This window comes from Symsagittifera roscoffensis, chromosome 1 (assembly GCF_963678635.1).
Source record: "Symsagittifera roscoffensis chromosome 1, txSymRosc1.1, whole genome shotgun sequence".
NCBI lineage: Eukaryota > Metazoa > Xenacoelomorpha > Acoela > Convolutidae > Symsagittifera > Symsagittifera roscoffensis.
In genome coordinates this window covers 53727128-53749776 of record NC_087062.1, presented here as the reverse complement: position 1 = coordinate 53749776, position 22649 = coordinate 53727128, and the positions used below count along the sequence as shown (strand labels likewise).

The 22649-nt window shown below is 33.0% G+C and overlaps 4 protein-coding genes across 7 annotated transcripts in view; 1 reads left to right on the top strand and 3 right to left on the bottom strand.

Annotated features, from left to right (window-relative positions):
- LOC134845591 (mucolipin-3-like) overlaps positions 1-5031 on the top strand; it is a 45132-nt gene extending 40101 nt beyond the window's left edge. For all 3 annotated transcript variants that reach the window (XM_063862578.1, XM_063862568.1, XM_063862559.1), the window contains 2 exons: positions 4348-4487; positions 4779-5031. In XM_063862578.1, the coding sequence (XP_063718648.1) occupies positions 4348-4487; positions 4779-4833 (195 nt within the window). In that variant the 3' untranslated portion in view covers positions 4834-5031. The remainder of the gene's footprint in view (positions 1-4347; positions 4488-4778) is intronic.
- LOC134845638 (lysine-specific demethylase 6A-like) overlaps positions 1-22649 on the bottom strand; it is a 438371-nt gene that overhangs the window by 174932 nt on the left and 240790 nt on the right. The window lies entirely within an intron of this gene.
- Positions 10740-11961, bottom strand: LOC134856803 (uncharacterized). Its single transcript, XM_063873083.1, has 2 exons — positions 11618-11961; positions 10740-11150 (listed from the first exon to the last, which is right to left on the bottom strand). Exons 1-2 carry the CDS (start codon positions 11834-11836, stop codon positions 10962-10964), a joined length of 408 nt encoding a protein of 135 aa, XP_063729153.1. The 5' UTR covers positions 11837-11961; the 3' UTR covers positions 10740-10961.
- On the bottom strand, positions 12365-13408 carry LOC134856802 (uncharacterized). Its single transcript, XM_063873082.1, has 2 exons — positions 13005-13408; positions 12365-12795 (listed from the first exon to the last, which is right to left on the bottom strand). Exons 1-2 carry the CDS (start codon positions 13180-13182, stop codon positions 12530-12532), a joined length of 444 nt encoding a protein of 147 aa, XP_063729152.1. The 5' UTR covers positions 13183-13408; the 3' UTR covers positions 12365-12529.

Below are 22649 nucleotides of genomic sequence, written 5' to 3'. Positions count from 1 at the left end.
TTCTCAAACTTTGAAATTCCCAACGCTGTAGTTGGGTACTGTAAGAGCTCTCTCAGGATTTGCATTTCTTGGGTCCAAATACGAGAGTCCAATTGGTTTTATATGTTTCTTATTTAATTTTAAAATTTTTCAAAGAAGTTAGATATAAAAAAGGTTTTTAAAAATTTGAATTAAAAACCTTGAATACATTTTTTTTAACAAAATTTGAAATACTAACCCTGTAACTCAGTGCTGTCAGAGTACACTCAGATGATGCAGATTTTTTTCAAAATTTACGGTTTATTGTGAGTTGTTAAAAGTTCCAAGCACCGGAGGTGCTTTACACGCTAGTGTCATATGAACAAGTAAAGGGATTGTAGTAACACAGAAGAGTAGTCTTGCAGTGGTTTTGTGGGGGGTTGAAAGCTGTTCATAAAGTTGTCATAGTTTCAAACTATTTTAGCGATAGATGATAGTATAACTTTGAAATTTGCAGAAAAATGCCAACATCTCGGTCGCCATTTGATAACTTCAGTCTTTTAGGGTGCGTGATCGATCTTGATCAAGAAAACGGCGCTCATTCTTCCACTTAATTCAAAACTGACTGGTTCTTAGATAGTGAATTGAGAATTGTGTTCTACAACTAAAAGGAGTTAGTTGGTATATAATATTGGTGCATACAGCTAAAAAATGATATGTAGTTGATATGTAGTCAGAACCATAAACATATTTTTACTTGCAGTTATCAAGTTCTAGTTGCAGATAGAGAATTGGGTTTTCTTTCCGGTTATCAAAAGGGAACACGCGTTCCTGATACTGCTTTATTGATGGCTAGTGTTAATTTACTTCATGGTGAACGTTGCGCAGATTCGAGGGCGTGAGACTTGCAAAAAAAACGGAGTTTGAAATCCGGAACTTCGAAATAGTTATATTTTTATTGGTGACACTTTTGGTGCATAGCATGGTTATTTAAAAACAACTGTAGTTGTTTTATTAGTAGCTAATGATAGTACTTTTTCAAGTTATCGTGGCGCAGATGCGACGACGTGAGATTCCTAATTTCCAGGTCGGAGGTACAATTCAGGAATATAGTAAACGTTTGTTTAAATTTTTCAAGGCATATTTTTTGCCTTTCTTTTTTCCTTATTTCCTTTTGTTTTTGCGTTTTTAGAGCATCTTTTTGCTGATTTCTTTCTTGTATTTGCGGAGTTTAACTTCGCCTCTGTGTTGAAAGTTTTTGACCGAAAATTTTGGCATATTTGTTTCCGCAAATTTAGTGTAATTTGGTCCTTGTTGGTTGATCAAAAAGATGCCGTTAAATAGTACTAAAGAGGCGTCCGTTCCTCTCCAAAAATCCAATTTGGTAGCTCCTCCAATTTATTAACAAAATAGCTGCCCAATCCAAGTTGCATTTTTTGTGTTTCTTTTCTACAATTGGCAATGATTGAATCAATTAAACTTTTCATGTCGAGTCAAAAAGCTTTTCTTAACTTAGTATGACTTTTCTTTGATGACACTGGTCGATTGACTTTTTTTTGCACAAGTGAGCCTGCATTAATTATTGAGATGGAGATCAGAGTATGAAACATTTTCTTTCATATTTGTTGTTTTGTTTTTCGCTGGTAAGAGCTGCTTCGCCTGTTTTCAAAGTGCAGCTTCGCCTGTAATTTACTTATAAATATTTTAGTGATAAAATATTTATTTTTCGTAATAAACATTTTCAATGTTTCAAAACTTCTTTTGAGCTTTTCATAGCCTATGTTTTTCTTCTAGTTACTGAACGAGTTCTGTAAAGATGTTCTGTTAATTTTCTGTTACTTTTGGGATTTGTCCTCGATCATTTTATTGTTTTTTCGAATCCACTTTCGATATTCAAGTGGAGCATTAACTTCTCGGAGGTTACTCGAGTAGCATTGTAAATTCCAATGCTTCAAGGTACATCTTTCAGTATTATTTTACGACGTCGTTCTCGACCAACCGGCATCGTCATTTTTAAAGGTATCTTTGGTGCCAATTTAAAGCAAATACATTTTTGATAGAGGTGATTTGCCATTCTTTGCCTGTTTTGCTATTAAGAGTCAATGAACGAAAGAAAGATACTTTTTTTGTCTGGAAAAGTCTTAAAATTTGATCACGCCCAAGTTTAATTTTTTTCCGGTTCGACATGATACTCAATTCAAATTCATTTGCTATAAGGAAGGCAATTTACACTCACTGTAATGTTCAAAATTCCAATCGGAATAAAAAATGATCAATTGATTCAATTTTGTTTTCAAGTTGAGTTAGTTTTACGAAAAGTTAATAACCATAAAAGATTCTTGAAGAGTTTTGAAGTGATGTATTTTTTTTCCGGTTCCCTGAGTTCCTTGACACTTTTCCTATTTTAAATTGGCTCGTTGTGAAGGCACTTATATAGTTCGTGATGATTTTTGTGTTTTTTGAGGAATTCGACATAAAATTTGTTCACGCTCAAATTTGATTTTTTCTAGGTTTGATTATGATTTCGTTTTAAAGTGCTTTTCATTTCCTTGTAAAACGATAGCAAACTCCACTATTGATCAAAAAAAATTTTAAGGTTCGAAATAAGTGAATGACTTCTAGTTTCAAAAATGGACTTCAATGGACTTTTTAGAGTTCCTAGCGGCCTTTAAAAAGTCATCACGACCTTTATAGGAGTCTGAACTACGTTCATCGACTCTTAATCATGCACAACAAGAAAAAAAGATTTTTTTGAACTATTAAATTTTTAAAAGCTATCCCGCGTAATTTCTTCGAAATAATTGTTTAAGATCGGCATATTTTTTAAAAGCTATATTTAGACAAAACTATAACAAGAGGTAATTTTTCATTCCGGGAATAAAAAATTACCTCTTGTTCTAGTTTTATCTAAATATAGCTTTTAAAAAATATGCCGATCTTAAACAATTATTTCGAAGAAATTACGCGGAATAGTTTTTAAAATTTAATAGTTCAAAACAATCTTTTTTTTCTTGTTGTGCATGATTAAGAGTCGATGAACGTAGTTCAGACTCCTATAAAGGTCGTGATGATTTTTTTCAGTAGTTTTTTTCGTGGTTTAACTTTTGATTTTTTTCAGTTCATTTCCCTTCATTAAAAGGAAGGCAAACTCCCTTATCGAACAGCCAAAGTAATAAGATTACGAAAAACGTTATCGACTTCTAGTTTCGCAAGTGGGAATTAATTTTCAGATATTCCAGTAAAATAAAAGTTGTGATTATGGATCCAATTTTCTCACTTGGGTTAGGTTTGTCAGAGTCAGAAAAGAACTGGTCATAAATTCTTCTAGAAATTCAAAGAGCTTTACGGGCATCTTTTTAAAATTGAAATTCGAAAGTTGAGGTTTTTCATAAAACAAGTCAGTATTTTTTTTGTTTACTTGCGTTCATTGACTCTTCTCTAAATGTCAGTTGGCTATGTTTTTATAGACACTTTTTCAACTTCAGACTAAAGTGAGTCTTCAGTGTGGTTTGGTAAAGCCTGGTAGTTGAAAATTCCACACTTCTCACTCGAGAAAGTCCTAGTGCACCTGAATTAATGATATTATTTGTGAAATAAATGGTTTATAAAATTTAACCATTTAGCAATCAGCGGTATCAATTAGCGACATAAAAGCCGCCGTGCAAAGGGTTTTTCTGCATCTAGGATGAACGGAGATTAAAGTAAGATCTCTTGTGATTAAAAGCTTTGAAAAATGCAAATGAACCGTTCTTAGAGTTACTCGTGTGATATTAGCATCAAGGCGCAAAGTACCAGTTACTTAACAGTTCCTTAACAGAAATGATGAGCGGTATCAATTTAGCTTTTCAAAGATGTCTTTCCAAGTTTGTTTTTTCAAGACAATGCTATGAAAATGTCGCTTTTTTACAGCGGATTGATTGATTGAAGAGTTCGCTCCCAAATGAAATTCAAAGAGAAAATGAAAAGGGTTTTCCTCTCTCTGCTGTAACTCTTTAAAATTTGTCGAGGTACCTGATTGGCGTCGGAATTTATTTATTTGAATTTAAAGTTCCTTCTCAGTGAGGATGGTCGGCACAAACTGAAACAGCTCAAACGATGCTTTTTGAAAGCTTGAACGAGCAAAAACCTGAAACATTTATTCTTAATCCGTTAATCTCTTTTGAAGCTGTTAGTAGGTAGAAAAAATAGCATAATCAATTTTGATTTTCAAACTTTTATGATTGAACTAACTTATCAACAGCAGTTTCTCTGAAAAGAAGGCAAACAAAATAGACGAAGTCGTCCATTAGAAATAGTAGCTCAATTTTAATGTAAATTGAGTTAAATTAAAAGTTTAACTTTAGCATTTAAACTTGGTGTTATTATAAATGCATCTTTTGTGCGTGTTAGATGTCTCGTGACAAGAAGTGTAAGGAGGAGTTGACTGAGATGGAGCAGTTCTTCAATGACATCCCAGATGACCCCCAAGGAGCCTCGTTCCACCTCCTCCGCCCCAGTGAAGCCTTCATTTGCATATGCTGCATGCCAGGGTAAGCACTAGCACATCACCAACAGCAAACTACACCGTCAGCATTATTTTGTGAAATCTTCATCTGTCGGGCTTAATTGTGAAATCTTCATCTCTAATGACGGCAAGCGCCAACTTTTTCACCACTTTTTGTCAATAGCTCATTCAATTAGGATATTTGCAGCTCTTAATATCACCAAACACAGCAAACGTACAAAAATAATTGAATTCAACGGACTCACAAAATGCAGCCAAAACATTGAACGACAGATTGTAAACTATTTAATCGGTAATATGCACAATATTTTTTCAGTGAAATCGACGAGTTGACAGATCCCTCAATGATCATTCGAGCACCCTCCAACTGAGGTCCAGTTTATCTTACCTTCCATTCATGCCTTTCTGACCTTAACCACCCGCCGCTTTAACTCCAGTCGCGAGAGCTTATGTTGTAATGAAAAACTTATTTTTATCGCCTTGATAACTTCTATGAATGAATATATTGTTTTAACATGCTCTCAATCTTACTCAGTTGTTTTGGTGCAGTGGTTTTAAATTAATTTAAATTTTACCAGTTGTTTTTTTTTGTGAGCAAAGTATTTTGATAACAGTAAAAGCAAAGACGGTCTTGCAAGGATGATCAGCTTCAATGAGATTGTTTGATTTTCTGGCAAATATCTCGGCCTTGTAAACATATATAGTAGGAGAATTCAGCAGCATTCGTTTTCTACGAGGCTCCTTTTTGGTCATTTTTAAGCCATCCGTTATCCAACTAGTTATCCGAAGTTCTAAAATATAACAGAAACAGTACTACACTAAGCACCAACAGCCATAGATTAATATCTTTTAAGAGGAAAAAGCTTTAGCTCAAATTTAGAGAAAAAATTGAAGGTAATAATTTAGAAGTTTTCTAACGCTAAAAACCTCATTCAGAAAGGTTCTACTGAAATATTTGTCTGATATCAATAGCTTATTGGCTGGGATTCTTTTTCGAGCATTTCACTTCTATCATATATTTAAATGTGGGCTTCACTATCTCGCAATGTTAGAGCATTTTCAAAGTTTTTAATTTGCACGTTCATCGAAAGGGTTTTTTCACGTTTAAACTGCAATGCTTTAGAAAATTTTTCGATTTTCCAGCTTGAATTCAGTGTTTGTTTCGCCAAGTTTGAAATTAGCAGCCCAATAGTGGGATGCTGTCAGGATTACCCTCGTGGTTGCAAATTGGGCCTCCAAATATGAATATCCAAATGTTTTAAGCTTACGAGATACGAAGTTTTGTTGTAATTTTTCATCATTATTAAACTTAGATTTGAAAATTCATTACAAAATGAAATTTCTAACCATGTACATGGGTGCTGTAAGGGTACTCTCGGGGGGTTGCAAATCTTGCCTCAAAATCTGACTGCAAAAGTTTTCAAATAAATTAGATACAAAAAACTTAACAAAGGTTGAAATTCTCTACTGTTTAATGTGAGTTGCCGTCAGGGTACTCTCAGGCGTTGCAAATTTTGCCTCTAATCATGTCTGCTCCAATCTTTTTATGTTCTGAGATATAGAATTTTTATGATTTTTCAGAAAAAAAAAGGTTTAAAGAATTTGAATTTGCCAACACTGTAATCAGGTGCTGTGGAGGTACTCTAAGGGGTTGCAACTATTGCCTCCCATGATGACTGCTCAAAAGCTTTCGGTTTCCGAGATATGATTTTTTTTTTCAAATTGTTCAAAATCAATTTAAAATAGCAAAAATGTTTCAAAATGGCAAATTGCCAACCCTACAGCTGGGCGTTATCTTGGTATTCTCGGAGTTTGAAGATCTTGCATCCAAAATTGGTTGCTAAAATTATCTTAGTTACTGAGATATGCCGTTTCTCTACAAACTTCAGATCTAAAATTTTCTCAAAATTGTTTCTATGTTTGAAGTACTCAACACTATGGTGGGTTACTCTTAAGGTACTCTCAGGATGTTTGTCTGAATTCCAATTATGACTGCTCAGCGCTGTTTGCTCTCTTTTTTATTTTTTTGAAACTCTTAAACTTCAAACTAACACTTCATAGTTTGAAGTTGTCGACTCATTGGTGGGGTGATGTCATTTTATTACCAGCGGATGCATATATGGACATTCATCTTAACAATATTGCTCAAATGGTTTCATTGAACTTAAATTAGGAAAAAAGAGACTGATAATTTGATTGTAAATACGCTGTATTATGAATTACATTTTTGCAGTTGATATATTTGCAACTGAAAATGATTCAAATTTCGTTTGATACAAAGATCTGAAAATCAGTAGTTTGGAGATTTGACCTTTTTAGTTTAAAAAAAAACATTTAATTTGAATCTACTTTTGTCGTTCAAAATTTGAAATATTTTCTACGGCTGCTTTCATTTTGCAGTTTTTTCCATTTATTTCACGTATAAGCAACTTTCATGCTCACCAATCTGCTTGAAGCACCGGAGCTGCGTTTTCACGCTTCTATACCTTATATTATGTGAAATATGCAATTTATCTTCAAAAAAAAAACAGAAATGAAAAGTCGTCGATTTTCATTAGGTCAATAATTTCTCCAACTTAATGTTATTCAGAGTGGTGAGACTGTATTTGCAAGTTCAGCGTTTTTAAAAGACTGTATAAAGCAGGAATTTTTTGCTTCAATTTTTTGAGGCACAATCTTCGAGTCGACTTTCCGAGGTGAACTTAAATTACGCTCTTCAATTTACCTATGTTCAAATGGTCCTTGCTTTAAAGACTCGGAACTTAATTAGCCGTTAGGAATAAAAACAGTTATGGTTTATTAAGTTAGTATCATAAAGCCACCACAATTAACTATGAATTGCTATGATGGTTGACTAAAAACTAAACTAGTTCACCAAACATGAGAACAGTGCCTGCTCCACAATTTGATACAAATTCATTGACAAAAATTTTGAAAAGAGTATGGCTAGGAAATCTAAATAAATTACTAGCATATCTTTCTTACATGCAACTACGACTTGGTTTTTTTTTCAATTTTTTTCGGAATTTTTCGGTTCCTGCTAAAGTAGTCAGACGGATTAAGAAAGAAATTCAGATGACAGAGTATGACTAATGAATGGCTTGAGAATATTTGGCAACAAAGTTGAGTAAAACAAGGATATTTTTTGTTCTTTTTAGGAAAACTCTTCAATCTTGTCCAGGCTCAAACTTTTTCGCGGTTTGACTTTGATTTCTTTTCGAATTCAGTTTTTTTTTGAAAAATAAAGGCTAACTCCACAATCAAGCAGCGAAAAAGCAAAAATCACAAAAAGCATGATCGACTTCTAGTTTTCGAAACTAGAAGTCGATCATGCTTTTTGTAATTTTTGCTTTTTCGCTGGAATTTAATTACAAAATTTCTCAACGAAACAAAATTTTTTTACCCATTGATCCAGTTTTCTCAATTTGGGTTCATTTGTATCAAAAATTTCAAAGATGTATTGTTCAAGAAACTCAAGGACCTTAAAAGTCATTTAAAAAAAACTCGAAATTGGAGAATTTTTCAAGAATCAAAACCTTTTTTTTTCTGTTTAATTGCGTTCATTGACTCTTCTAACTGTCTGTTGGCTTTGTTTGAAATTAGTGTCTTTTTTTCGTGACGTGGTGAAAATATCTAAAAAAACATCTGATTTTAAAAGTTTTTTACAATCACAGTAAAATAGGCAAATCGGACAGCGGTTTTTGTCGAAAATTGACTGGAAAAACAAAAAATATGTTTTTGCACTCATTTTTTTGCAAAAATTAATTTGATGTTATGAAGATTTTTATTCCAAAAATGGCGCTAAAAACTTCAAACATTATGAAAACAATTTCATGGCTTATCCTTTTATATTAGGGTGCTTGCTTGCTTAATTTGCTCTCATTTAGACTAAAACTCAAAATTTTTAAACCGGTTTTTCTAGGCACTGGGTCGGTTTTGATATATCATCCTTTTGTTACCATGATTATTTATGGGATATTTTTTCATTAAAAAATGAGGAAACCTGCTAGCTCACCTCATTTTCTCAAAACTAGGCCAAAAAATCAAAGTTTTAAACATTATTTTTTCGACACAGACAAATTTAAACTTCAGTGGAATCTTGATTGAAAAGTCTTTAATATGTATATGACTCGACCCATTCCGATGAATATTTGCTGTTTTTTAATATGCGCGAAAAAAAATAAACCCAAAAACAAATTGACTTTCTGTACATGTTTGAAAAGATCCAATTTAAATAATTGAACATGATGACTTATTTTTCAGTCAAGTTTGTTTTAAAAAAGACAAAAACAATCTTGCACAGAACATTCATGATTTCTATCTGTGTGTAAAGGCTGTGTGACTAGACTACGGTGAAAGCAAAAACTTTCAAGGGCATGCTAATTTTTAACTCGTAGACTTTTGGGTTCGTGTGGACCCGGGATTCTAGCAAAACGTTTCTAGTTGAAAAACATACCAGTTGTTGCCTGAGTCAGTCGAAATTGTTGCCTGAGTCAGCCTCGGTCTCAAAGTATGGAAATACTCAATTTTTGTTGCGACAATCTGGAAAAACTAAATTTCGGTCGCGAACGTCTGATTATCAAACCACAATCTCGACCCGGGATTATAGCAAAAAGCTTTTGGTTAAAAATCATAATTTTTAAGCCAGCAAAGCGTGGTTAAGTTGGGAGAAAAGGCTAAAGGTCTATACTCTAAACCAAAGATGTCGATCTTATCATTGTTTCCGTTTTGAAATTTTCAGCGGTTGAAAATCGTGACTTTTTTTTGGCATATTTGTTTTAATAAAAACAAAAGAAAGTTACTTTTATGGGTTCTACTTGTGTGTAAATATTGTGTCACTAGACTACGGTAAAAACTAAAGTTTTTTAAAATGCATGCAATTTTAACTCCGGAGTTTTTAGTTTGAGCATAGAATAAATTCTGTTACTACTGAGATTTTGTAAAAAGTTTTCTTCTATTATTTTTTAAAAAAATTGTTCCTTTCATAAAATGAAATAGTTTGAGAAACATTTTAAATACATCTCTTATATTAAACTATTTGGTTCATAATTTCAATCTTCGGAGGTTAACCCAGGAGGTGGTTTGTATAGGTGGTTTCCAAGCTTGATTTTGTAAAAAAAATTTTATTCAATCTTGGCTAAAATGTTTGCTGAATTACTTTTCCAATTTCATCTTTTTGGACTACATATCACTAAATTGTGACAAAGGTGTTTGAAATACGAAAACTTGAAATTTTCAGGCTTATGCTAAAAAAAAATCACTAAAAACCAAGATTTTTGGAGCAGTTTTTGCTTTTACCCAGGACATTGAAAATTCTGCAGCATAAACAGACATACGCGCCATCAAAAAATTAGCTACGGATTTTTGTAAAAGGAAATTCCTGGAGATTTTTCGTCATATTCATTTCTTAAGTTTAGAATTATATACATAGATATTAAAACCAAAAAAACTTTTATGTAAAAAATTCCTTTTATAATTGGTTTTGAAAAACTGCAGAAAAATTCTATCGGTAGAATGTGCCCATGGATATTTTGTTCGGAATCGTATGACTAGCAGTGTTGGTGGATTGAGGCCATCATGTGCTACTGCAAAGTTGCAAGGTTTTTCTGAACTCTTGCGAAAATTAAATTTTTGTGTATTATTATAGCTGATACCGTGTATTTGTGCATTGCCTTTATAGATTAATTTCTCACTAATAACTTCTTACATAAAACTTTACTAACCTTTTTTCTGATTTTGTGCATTGCCTTTATAGATTAATTTCTAACTAATAACTTTTTACATAAAACTTTTCTAACTTTTTTCTAATTTTTATGAAATAAACACATTTAAAAGGGATGCCCATATTTGATTATTTCTTTTCATTTTATTGTGTAAAACAGAGTCACAATGCTTTTAATTATTAGATTAATGAAAATACTACCTATTGATCTAATTTTCTCAAATCGGTTTCATTTCATTCAAAACGTTCTCATCATGAACTGTTCTTGAAGAACTCCTAAAATTTGTTCACGATCAAACTTTACAGCTAGTGGCTCAATTTTTGACTTTTTAATTTTAATTTCATTGACTTTGTTAAAGGGAAGGCACACTCACTTATCTGAAAACAAAAGTGTTGCAATGTAATTGATTTTGAGTTTCGAAGGTCTAAGTTATAGATTTTACAGCGGAATAAAAATTTATTATTGATCCCTTTTTTTCAATTTTGGTTAACTTTATCACAAAAGTCTCAGTCATAAATTGTAATTGAACTCCAAAAAACTGTAGTGTTATACAAAGTTTTGAAATTATTTGCCCTCACATCTCTTCGAATTTGCACAGAAATTCGAAAGTTTTTTTTTCAAAATACAAGTTTTGTTTCCCTGCGTTCATTGACGCTTTTCCAGCTGTTCAACTGTTTTCAGTACTGCAAGCATTATTTATTTTTCCTATACTTTTTTGTTGAATAAATTAACTGATCATCTTGCTTGAAGCAAAAAAGTAATTTAGACACTGAAATTCAGTTTTTTACTTCGTTCTCTTTAACGTGGTTGAACTTTGGCTTCAGTTTACTGTATATGCAGTGTGTTCTGTCGGGTCTTTTGTCGCATCTGAACTTGAATATCTCCAGTCGGTTGATCACCCTTCGATTGTCGCTTCTGAACAGGGGGTCGATGCTCTTCAGACACTCTGCTGTACAGTCCACGCCCTAAGTTTCATAACTAAAGAGGCCAGAAATTGATTCTTATAGCAGTTTTTCTATTCACAATTTCAAGAACGTTTTTGGTTCATTGTTTTTTTGTTTTGGACCGGAAATCTTGATTAACCCTCAAGAAATGACTAGTGATCGAATATACCTCCTTGTTTAATCGACTTGGCTATTCATTTTTTGTCCCAATAGGCGGAGAAAATAGTCATATCACATCCGGTCGCCACTGTTAGTTTAGTTAAAACTAAACTGCTTTCTTCAAACCGGTTTTTCTCGACACTGGGAAAACAGTTAGGTTATTTTAAAATATAGTTCAAAAATTCCGATAAATATTTGTGCGAACAGATTTTGCGTGGAAAAAACTGACTGCGCGGAACAAAAATAAAAGGATCTGAAAGCTCGATAATATCGAAAAATCCACTCTAGCTCAAAAAAGTTAATGGACGCATTAACGTCAAATACGTCACCTCTGTCTCTGCCTTGTACGTAGTCAGTTTTGCCACAGATGCATCAAATGTCTCGTCTAGCTCTTTGTCATTCTGACTTTTGTATGACTCGGCTAGCTTCAGCTCGGCCTTCTCTGATCGTGCTCGGATCATTGCGTCGGCTCTCGTCTCGAGCTTGCTGTCGTCTACCATTCGTTTCAGCATGTAAGATTGACAAGCTCGGTCCATGAACGCAGCCATGTCGTAAAATTGTTAAATCTTTCTTGCTAATGTTCCTATTCAGTTTAATATGTATGCGTTTTATTGCGTTTAGACTGTTTCTTACGGCAGGTGATGTTACGGTAAGCATCACACTTAATTTTTCACTCAATTACATCTATGTTTGCTGTGCTTCCTAAATAAGGAATACTTCCAACGAAGGTGAAATCGTTGATCTAGTAGTTGGTGACTATACCAAGCCGAAGCTATATGCCCTTTCATACGGTGACATCAACCCGTGATTAAAAGACAACAGTCGCGCCATAGGACTTCATACGAAATTTAGAGCCAGTTAAATCGTCTCCCTAGCGCTAGTGACTTTTGTATTACCAATTAACTCATCAATGTTTTTTGGGCCGACTGAAATAGTTATTCTACACAAATTTGAGTATTTCGTCTTCTGACTAATACAAATAAACATTTGTTTTTAAAATTAAAAAGAAATTTAATTCAATAAATTAACTGAAACATTCAGTTTATTAAAAGAAAACAAATAACAAGCCATGGAAAAAATTGCATCATAAGGAAATCAGATGAGCGATAGTTTATTTTGACATAAAATACAGTTGTCAAATGTTGTTGAAAACGTTTTATAAATACAGCAATGATCCAAAAAAGTAAGTAGATTTCTCGTGAATTTGATAAGATCAATAAGAGGATGGTCCTATTCTGATTTTACCAGTCGTCATTGTCGCCCATAGAAGTACCGGCCCTGCTCGTGCTGCTCATGGCTCGACTTCCTCCCCCTCCTCCTGCCACTGCCCCTCCCCCCGTAGAACCAATACTCGATCCCGATTTGATAAATATATACTCTTCCAAGAACTTGTCTCCGAAGCAGCAGTTGAGCACCCACCCCTTCTTGGCCATCCACTCAAACAACTGCACTTTGTTCACGCCTCCGAACGAATTCGAGCCTTTATACCTGAACACTCGGTCGAAGCCTGCGTTGAATAAATACTGGACTTTTAAAAAACAAGAAATAAAATCCAAGTCTACTTTGGCTAGTTTGAAACGACTCAGTGAGTTTGAGATCACAAAAAAATTGAAAAGATAAACATTATCTAAAACTTATAATTCCATTATTTTCCTGCATCTCCGGATTATCTTCCTTCTTCTCTGTTAAAATTATGAAAACTGGAGTTAGACTAGCCTGGTATATCTGTGGCCAGCTTAAACTGGAATGGACCCATGAGTAGGTTCTCCACATCGTCCAGGAACTCCTCCTTGTACTTGATAGTGAGAGCCAGCGCCAACATGCAGTCTGTCCTGTAGTGCTTCATCAACAAGTACCTCTGCTTCGATCCAGAAATACCCCGAGACGATTCCATTCACAGAGAAAATCCTTTCTTATATGGATTACTTTAAAATGTTTTGACAAAGATTTGCAACCAGTAAACTTTGGGCTGAAGTACACTTATCAGCGTTTTTTTAAGAAACTTAGTTTTTAATGTAACGTGAAAAATTAAGTTGATTTAATCTATTGCTGAAAAAGAAGAATCGCTGAGCAATATTGGAAGCAGAAACAGACTCCTGCTTATACGATAAAAAATGAATCGAATTATTCTTTGCACCTGTATCACTTTGCGCAGGAAGCTTTGGTTGCATAAATTTTTAATTAGCAGTTTTCAGTTGTTAGTGGCGTTTTTTCTGGCCCGAATTTCTTACGTTGGATTTTTGATCGTAATAGATTCTTTTTTCTTGTGGTTTGTATCCACAGACCCGCATTCCCGGATAGCCGAAAATAAGGCTAACAATGATTTGACACGAACAATGATGTATATGACCATATGCCCACGTGTAATGTATTGAATTTACGACTCCTTGACGCTCAAATTTTGATCAGGCTCATGGCCTTTGTTAATTTCAAGAAAATTTCGGCTATGAGGGAACAATTTTTTTTGTTTCGGCTCTTCGAGATTGCGGCCATGTGGCACGCGGCTGTTCGCAACCACACGGAGCGTGAGCAGAAACGTGGAGCCAGCTGTAGTTTTCTTCCAATTTGTGTACACTTCAGCAAAACTTTCGATAGTTTGAGAGAGGCACCCGCATCCAAGTTTAGGCGTAAATAATCGATTATAACGGATTATTATGATGATTTTTGACAATTATAATTGATTATAATTACCAAAATTAGGTCTTTAAGGGATTTATAATTGATTATAATCGTGCTATTTTCCAAGAGATTATAATTTCTTATAATCGATTATAGTTGATTATAATTGATTATAGTTCTACTAAAAACCCTTAAAATCAATTATAATCGATTATAATCGATTATAATCTCTTATTTTGCCGAAATTTTCCTATATTCGAATTATATCTTATGGGTTATTTTTTTGTATCAAATAAGAAAATCTCTAAAAGAGTGATCTTTTGAACACTTTGGTTCATCTGAACACAAAGTCTTACCACGAAACAAAAGTTTCATAGAGAACCTTTCATATGAGTGGAAAGGTTCTCGCGGTAGATCAAAAATAATTTTCCGAATCAATCATGAAACTAAATCAATTTTCTGATGTCTTGGTGTTTAAAAAAGCTTAAAAGATGCATCGCAAAACAACTCTAATCAATTATAATCAACTATCAATTATAATAATGGGGAAGAAATGAAAAAAACTTATTAATTTGAATTAATTGGAAATCTTTTAAAATATTTTTCCCATTTTTCATAGGATCCAACGTGCACAAAAAGCATAAAATATAAGCAATTTAGATGCAACTTCGAAGACAAAAATGGACAAACAAAAGGGATTATAATCAATTATAATCGTTTATAATGGATTTTTGTGCAAAACTAATAAAAAAGAAATTTGAATTAAAAAAATGGATTATAATCAATTATAATCGATTATAATTGTATCGAAAAATAGACGATTGTTTCTCAATTTTAGTGAGACTGGTACTAATATCGTAAAATAATCGATTATTAACGCTTAAAACTGGGTGCGGGCATCATTTTATATGCTTTTTTCATTCGTGGTTTGGATTTTAAAAAAACTTGACAGAAATTAAGCTATATTCAGTAAGCATTAAGACATTAAGCATTAGGCTTGCTTGCAATATTCAGTCAGCATTATGTCAGCTGAGTTTTGCACAAAAACTGAGCTAAAATTAGCAGAACATGAATTGTAGCAGTAAATTTTTTCGAGCAGCTAAATTATAAGGCGCATGACAACGAGACGAGTCTGATCGAGCAACACAAAAAATTTGCAGGCATTTTGGCGGTAAAACCTTGCTTGACCTCAAACGAACGAAGGTAAGGTATAGTCATTCATCGTTCGGCTTATAATTTTCTTCTGATTGGGTGCTTTGCTTCTGCTTTGTCACGTTTCATGTCTCTAATAATTGCCTAATAAGTTCACTGTCTAGATCAGACCCGTCTCCTTGTTGTTCACCAAATATATAATTTTAAAAATCTGTTTTTTTTTGAAAATTAATATTCATGAAGGAGAAAACTCTTTCCGATGCATCTCCGATTAAAAAATTTCACAAATGTTTAATAATTATTTCAATTTTGTCTACTGTAAATTAAATTGCCGGAAACTGTTTGCTTAATCTTTGAGATCTTTTTGAGATATCCCTGACCGATTTTGCAAATGAGCAGAAGCGGGTCTAGAATTTTCTCGAATGGGGGTGAATTTTCCAAAAAAAATTTCGACCTTTTATTTAAATTTTTGGTCGACCAAATTGATTTTCCGAGAGCTCTCAGAACACTATAGAAACTTAATCTTGACAAAAAACGGCGCCGCAATTAGGTCAAAAATGCCATTTTTGTGCGCTTTGCAACATTATGACCAGAAAACTGCGTTTTTTGGCGCGCACTCCCCTTAAAAATTAGTATATATTGGCGGCCAAGGAGCCCATAGAAAGTTGCAGGGTTGGTCAGCCCAAAATGGATGTCTGAAAAAAAATACCAAATGGAGGACCCTTTGGTTGGAGAGGGGGTTGAATCTCTATGGAGGGAGCCGCCCCTCCCTAAATCCGCTGCTGTAAAAAGGCAACAGAAATTTCAACCCCAAAGTTAAATCACGCGGTTTCAAAAAATTATTTGAGATTTTGAGCTCGTTTGTTTTATTTTACTTTGAAATTGCACCCAATTTAATTAAATATTGCATGCTACCAAGCACATATGTTAAACGCTGGCTAAAAAATTTAATTAAAACAAAACTTAATCAAATTTTTTTGCAGCTGTAAAGGTTTGTAAATTGATTTATGATACTGTTCTACCAATTTAATATTGGGCGCCTATACGTACTAGTTTTGAGGGGAAAAATTGCCAAAAATTATAATTTTTTGGTCAAACGGTTCCAAAAAGTTCAAAAACTACTGCGTAAAAGTTTTCTCAAGACAGGTGTTTTGAGTGTTCGGAAAACCAATTTCGTCGACCTAAAAAAGGACTAACAAGCTTCTCAATTTTTTAATCCTTCCTGTTTGATCCGCGCATGTCCTAAATCTGCTAGAAAAGAAGCACTGTTATGTGATGTTTTCAAAACAAACATCAGTTTTGAAAGCAAACAACAATATAATTTTGTTCGGTTTTAAAAAATGAAACTTACAGGACTTGTCGCAATAACAAGAATTAACTTTTTAGTGGATCTAAAAGACCTCGAAATGATTTTGTTTCACATTAATATTTCAAAAGAAATTGCAATGACTTTATAAAGTAACTCAAATTCAAAATTGCAAACTTCTTTTGGCAAGCAAGTTTTATTTTCAAAAAGAATTATTAAGTAAAAACGATAACTTTTGTTTTGGTTAGTAAAGTTTTTTTTAAGCGTGAGGAGATTGAATGTTTTTAATGAGCCATGAAAGTTATTTAAAAATGATAAAATTTTGAAAAACCCCAGAAAAAATACATAAGAAACTTTCGATAAAATGAATACTTAGTCTGAAAAATTAAAAAAACGAACCGTTCTTCACAACACTGAAATAATTTTTATTAAATATAATTTTACGCAGCGATTAGGCATTTTTATTTGGTCTAACAACTTGTGTAACAAAATCAATTGCATAATTCGGTATCTTGAGTCATAGCGAATTCCTATTTTTTGGCGTCCCAAGCGTGTTCATTACCTAAATGTCTCACTAAATTTGCATGAGACGCAAAGGTCATGGGTTCGAATTTACTAACCTAGACTTCGTGTATTTGCCTTTTGTTTTTTTCTGGCAAAAATAGTTTTAGCTCAAATGTTTCTGGCTTAAAAAAAGAAGTTCGGGGGTTCCATGGGAAGCATAATTTTTAATTAAAAAAAGCTAATAAAACGTACAATAAAAATTATACTTCAAAGTTTTTCACGAAAGCATTTTTATTTTGGGTCTACGAAAGTTTACCTCAGCTACCAGCCAATTATTGCTTGATATTTCTTTAAACGCAGTCAATTAGGTTTCTGCACGTGTTTTTTGCAAACAGACCATCATTCAAGAAAATAATTCGAATTTTTTAAACTCGTTTAATAGTTTTTTATAGACTTTACGACTGTTTTCCCTTGCAATGTTTTTCTAGGTTTTTTTTAAATTAAAAAACACCAATTCGATGTTTTTTAAAGTATTTTTTCTTGGACTGAATGATCGTTTTACAATGCGTTTTTACACTGATGCCGGCGATTAGCATGCGTTATTCAACCTGAATATAGACTTTTTTCGGGTAAACAACTTGTTTTAACAGAGTCACTTAAATTAGTTGGTGCGTTGGTTCAAAATTAATTCAATTTTCTAAGCGTTTCTGGTTTACTTAGTCTGGAGATAACAAAAACGCCTGGGACAGCAAAGGTCCTGGGTTCGAATCTGAGCAGGGCCTGTTTTTTTTCAAACAGAAAATATTCCGTTTCAAAAAACTGTCTGCTTATTAATTGTCTGCTTATATTTTTGTCTGCGTTGTTGCACCACCTCAATTTTTTTTGCTGAATGCTGTTTTATTTTAATTGTTTTTCATTTTTCATTTACTCTAGAAAGATGTAATTCTATTAAGATTGATATCTTCTTTCAAGTCAGTTGTACGTTTACTTATCGGTTTGTTCAAGTTTATTTTTTTTTCGTTATAGAAAATTATTTCCTAATTTATTTGAAAAATTTTAGTTTTTTGCAGAAACTTTCATTGGTCTTCAAAAGAGGGTCTCAATTAAAAAACGCCTACTCCCCTGAGCGCCTACAAACTCCTCCATAGTATCTTTTATGTGAAATCTCTGTCTACAGCCTTCGAACAAGTCTGTGGGGAACTATTTTACCAACATTTTTTTTTCGTTTACTCAAAAGCTATTACTCTGAAATCTGAGTTTTGGGTTTCAATAAATAGAACGCTTTTAAAAATTCCCTGTAAGAGTCTACGCCCAAAATTTTTACGCATAAGTTTATTGCCCTCAGAATAGTCAAAATTTGATTTTTGACCATTTTGTGAAGGTTTTTACCTGTTCTCAAAAATCAACCTCCTAAATCTGACATTGTGGGTTCCATTGAGATAACGGGTAGTAAAAGAAGCTCCACTGATCCCCAAAGTTTCTTACGCAAACAGTTATCGCCCTCGGAAAGGGCAATTTTTTGATTTTCTGACCGTTTTTTAAATTTTTTGAATATTCTCGAAAACCACCCTGCCATATCTGAGATTTTGGGTTCAATTCAAATAACGGATTGCGGGAAACTGATTTCTTGATACGACTGCGCCCAAATTTTTTGCACATCGAAACTATTTGCTCTCGGAAAACTCAAAATTTAATTTTTGACTGTTTTTTTGAAAGTTTTTGACTTTTCTCAAGAACTACCCTCCCAAATCTGAGATTTTGGTTGCGATCCATACTACAGGTTGCGTGAATCCCTTTTTCATAATTAGCTTCACCTTATTTTTTTCCACAATGAGCTATGGTTTTCGGAAATGTCAAATTTTGATTTGTTGGCCGTTTTTTGGACTTTTCTCGCCAACTATCTTGCCAAATCCGAGCCTATAGCCTATTATTTTTCTCCTTGAGCCTCTGATATTTTTTATCAACTCACTCTAACCAAAGTTAAGTTTTTATCAAGGTTATCAGCAGCAAATCATTTTAAGGCCACATTTCATTGCATTTACTTTTATTGTATCGTTTAACTGTTTCAATTTGTAATTTAACTGCCATTTACTTCGTGTTTTTTTTTGTTGTATTAATTTTTTCCGTCCAAATTATTAAAGTTTATATTTTATTGGTTTAGTGATCGAATTTTGGGCTGTTTCAAGGGAGATAAAAAAAAGTTATGCTGACCTCCTGTTATCCAAAAAGCTCAGAATCTTAGAATAGAATCCATAATTCAAAGGTTTTCATTTCAACAGATTAATTTCGGTTTTACAGGAAAAATTTTGTTGGCTCATTTACCGCTCACTTATTGTTTTAAATTCTCAATAAAAGCGATCGAGTATGTTTCTGAACGCGTGTTTTGTTCAAAAAGAATATCATTCCAGGCAACAATTTGAAATTTTTTAATTGTGGTTTTATTGGCATTTCCTCAATTTTGTGAAGGCATAGTTGTTCTCATTCCCTTTCCTGTCTGCTAGCTTGAATTGCTTTTTTTGGTATTGCAAGTGGCACGAAGCTCCATTCTGACTTTTTGTAGAAACTGAACCAAGACTGCAACATTTTTTTTTCTATGACATCTCACTTGACCCCTTGCAAGATTTCTTTCGTCACAATCGACGGGGGGGGGGGGGGGGGGGGGGGGGGACGGGACGGGACGGGACGGACTATACGTCATAGTTCCTACTTATTTTGTGAATTGGTTGAAATTATTCAAGAAGACTAGCCAGCTGCTGCGCTAAAAGCACCAAGTGCTTTTCTCGCGGTCAGGTTACAGTTGACCTGCGAAAAGTAGCAAGTATATTTTTCCCCAAGGTACTGTTGTTGTGGTCAAAGAGAAGTGCGAGTCAGACGTTAGACTTAGTTTTTTTAAGGATTTAGTTAGGAGCCTCTGATATATCATTTTCACTAAGAGCTAGTCAATTTTACGGTTACGGTCTGTTCTTGGCTCGAAAAAAGCAAAACTGTCAATCATTACGCTTCGACACTAATTTTTGTTTCAAAATGTATTATTGCAGCTCAAAACTCATCATCATCCGGCAGGGTATTTTTTGATGAATTTGTTTTTTTTCTCAGCTCATATATTTCGATAATAGGAATTATCTTGCAAAACTTGGGCCTGGGCCACAATAGTTTTTCTTGTAAAATGTCCAAATTTTCTAAATTAGTCAACTAAAATCTTCTAAACAAGTAATGCTGATTATTTGCGATTTGCGTCCTCCAAATTGCATCTACTTTCAAGCGTTAAAAGTCATTTATATAATGATAAATTTTCAATTTGTTTGTTAAGATCAAAAAACGCTTTTCAATTGAATATAATCAATGATAATCTCTGTGTTTGTTAATTTTGTCTTTGACCCTGCATGTTAAGGGCTTATATTTTATGCTTTTCTCAGACGTTGGTTAGTATATGTAAAACAAAACAAAAATCAAGTTGTTTCAATTTTATTATAAATTTATTTTCTCAATTTTTTTATTTGAATTGTTTCATGATGCAATTAATGAGTTTTTTTTGACAAAAAATATCAGAAAACTGTTTTATTCTCCGAATTTCTTTGGCCAAGTTTGTTTTTCACTTACCAAAGGAATCTTTCAACTAACTTGAAAGGAGCTCTACGAAATTTTTGTTTCATGGTTTGACTTTGTGTTCAGATGAACCAGCGTGTGACAAGACATTTCATTTTTAATGATTTTTATTGACAAAAAATCAGAAATAAACAATAGGAAATAATTAAGATCAATTTTTGTCGTGACAAAACTTTAGAAAAATAAGAGGTTATATAAATTTAAAAATTTTTGTTTCTTATGAACAACAATCAGTTGTTAATTTTTCTTTCAATAATTTAAATGAATGGATAATAAAAGATTATAATCTCATGAAAGTATGTTGATTATAATCGAATAAAAAATATCTAATTTTGGTTGTTCTAATTGATGAAATTTGTCAAAAAGTCAAAATATAAGTCTTTTATAAATCAAAAACTTAAACCTAAACTTGGATGTGAAAAGTTTATAAATGTTTAGAACATCAGTTTTCATTTTTTGAAGCGACGATAATCTTACGATAACCTCAAGTGAAAACAGAATTTTCCTGTCTGATCTTTTTTTAAAGAAAAACTGTGGCGCAACGGAAGAAATCTGGCTACATTTTGTTCTCAAAAGCTGCACTCATTGTGTTTGTGACAAGTGTTTGTTATGGTAACTACTGGTTTTTCGGGATTGTTTTTGCCGAAGTATGAGCTGGAGAACACCTTTCAGATCAAAAGGAAGTCTGTACTATACTAAGAGGGACACGTGCTCTCGTGTGGCCTCTCTTGTCTCTTTATTAATTCATTTTGTTGCTATAAGTCTCACCTAAGATCGTCAAATCTATTGAAAAATGTTATAGTAGAAACAAAAGTTAGAAAAAAGTATGAGTTTATAAAACGAATAGTTAAGTATAAATGATTAAAAATTCATTGAACAACTGATTTTAGATCTAATACTGATGGTTCAATGCCTAGTCGTTACATTTAGACCAACACTTAATCTGGTTTTAGTCCGCGTCTAGATTGCAGACTGATTCGTCCACCAATTGTCTCTCAGAGTATTGGGTCATCAGATCTGTGTTGCTGCTTTTATCTTTCAGGAATTTACATAACTTTAAGATCTTTTTTTGATAAATATATGAACATGAAAAGAGGGAAAAGAAAAAAAAAACATTTCTTTTGGAAAATAAATGTTAATTCGACTGAGTGAGTGGAAGTGAGAGTGGGAATAAAAAATAGGACATTTTAGACCGGTCCGATTTTAATGCCAGAATTATTCAAAGTTCTTTTTCTAATTCCAACCTTCATAAGTTTTGTTTCATTGGATGCCTATTTTGTCTTCCGGTCTTTAGAAAGTTGTCAGTATACTCACTTTTTGTTTTTTAAATTAAAAAAAGTTTTTTTTTTTCGTTCAGTTTTGATTTGCAGGTGTTCTAATTATTTGAGTCTTTGTTAGGCTGCAAGATTTTTTGTTTGTTATCGCTTTATTGTTTGCTTTTCAAGGCAAGGAGTTTCAACTGATCAGCCTGTATAACGACACATTTTGTTTTTTGATATCAAGAAAGAAAGACTTTCTTTTTTGATATCAAAAAAAGAGAAATTATCTTGCAAAACTGGGGCCACAATGATTTTTTTCTCTTGTACAAGGTCCACAGTTTCTAATTCTACTTAAGTCTTCTAAAAAAAAGTAATGACAATTATCTGTGATTTAGTACTCCAAATTGCATTCAAGTTCAAGCACTAAAGTTTGTTTATATTACGATAAGTTTCTAATTTGTTTGTTAAAATAATAAAAAAAACGCTTTCTAATTGAAATTAATCAAAAATAGTCCCTTTCGTTGGTCCATTTTATCTTCGAGCCTGCATCTTAGTGGCCTATGTTTTTTGCTTTTTTTAGAGCTTGATATCTGTAAAACACAAGAAAAGGCTTCAGCAGTTTTTCAAGTTCTTTTAATTTTATAATGAATTTGTTGTTCTAATTTTTTTGATTGAATTGTTTCATGATGCCCATTATGAAACAATTTAACACTAAGATTTCCCCCTGTCTAATTCGACCCTTCAACTTTTTGTCATTCCTTGATTTTTGTTATTTGCTTGGAAACAATTATTGTGATTATATGGAATAGTGTTTGCTCTCACTAGGATGAATAACATTTAACAATTTTTCAACATGAAAAAAAATTTAAATTGTTTTTGTATTGATCTTTATATTTTTAATTTCACGAGCCATAT

What these genes read in the sequence shown, in the direction of transcription:
- LOC134856803 (XM_063873083.1), bottom strand. Translation starts at nt 11,836, where the DNA reads ATGGCTGCGTTCATGGACCGAGCTTGTCAATCTTACATGCTGAAACGA. An exon ending in CGTACAAGGCAGAGACAGAG is followed by an intron (nt 11,151 to 11,617) that starts GTGACGTATTTG and finishes TATGAAACTTAG; the next exon opens with GGCGTGGACTGTACAGCAGA.
- LOC134856802 (XM_063873082.1), bottom strand. Translation starts at nt 13,182, where the DNA reads ATGGAATCGTCTCGGGGTATTTCTGGATCGAAGCAGAGGTACTTGTTG. An exon ending in GCTGGCCACAGATATACCAG is followed by an intron (nt 12,796 to 13,004) that starts GCTAGTCTAACT and finishes TATTCAACGCAG; the next exon opens with GCTTCGACCGAGTGTTCAGG.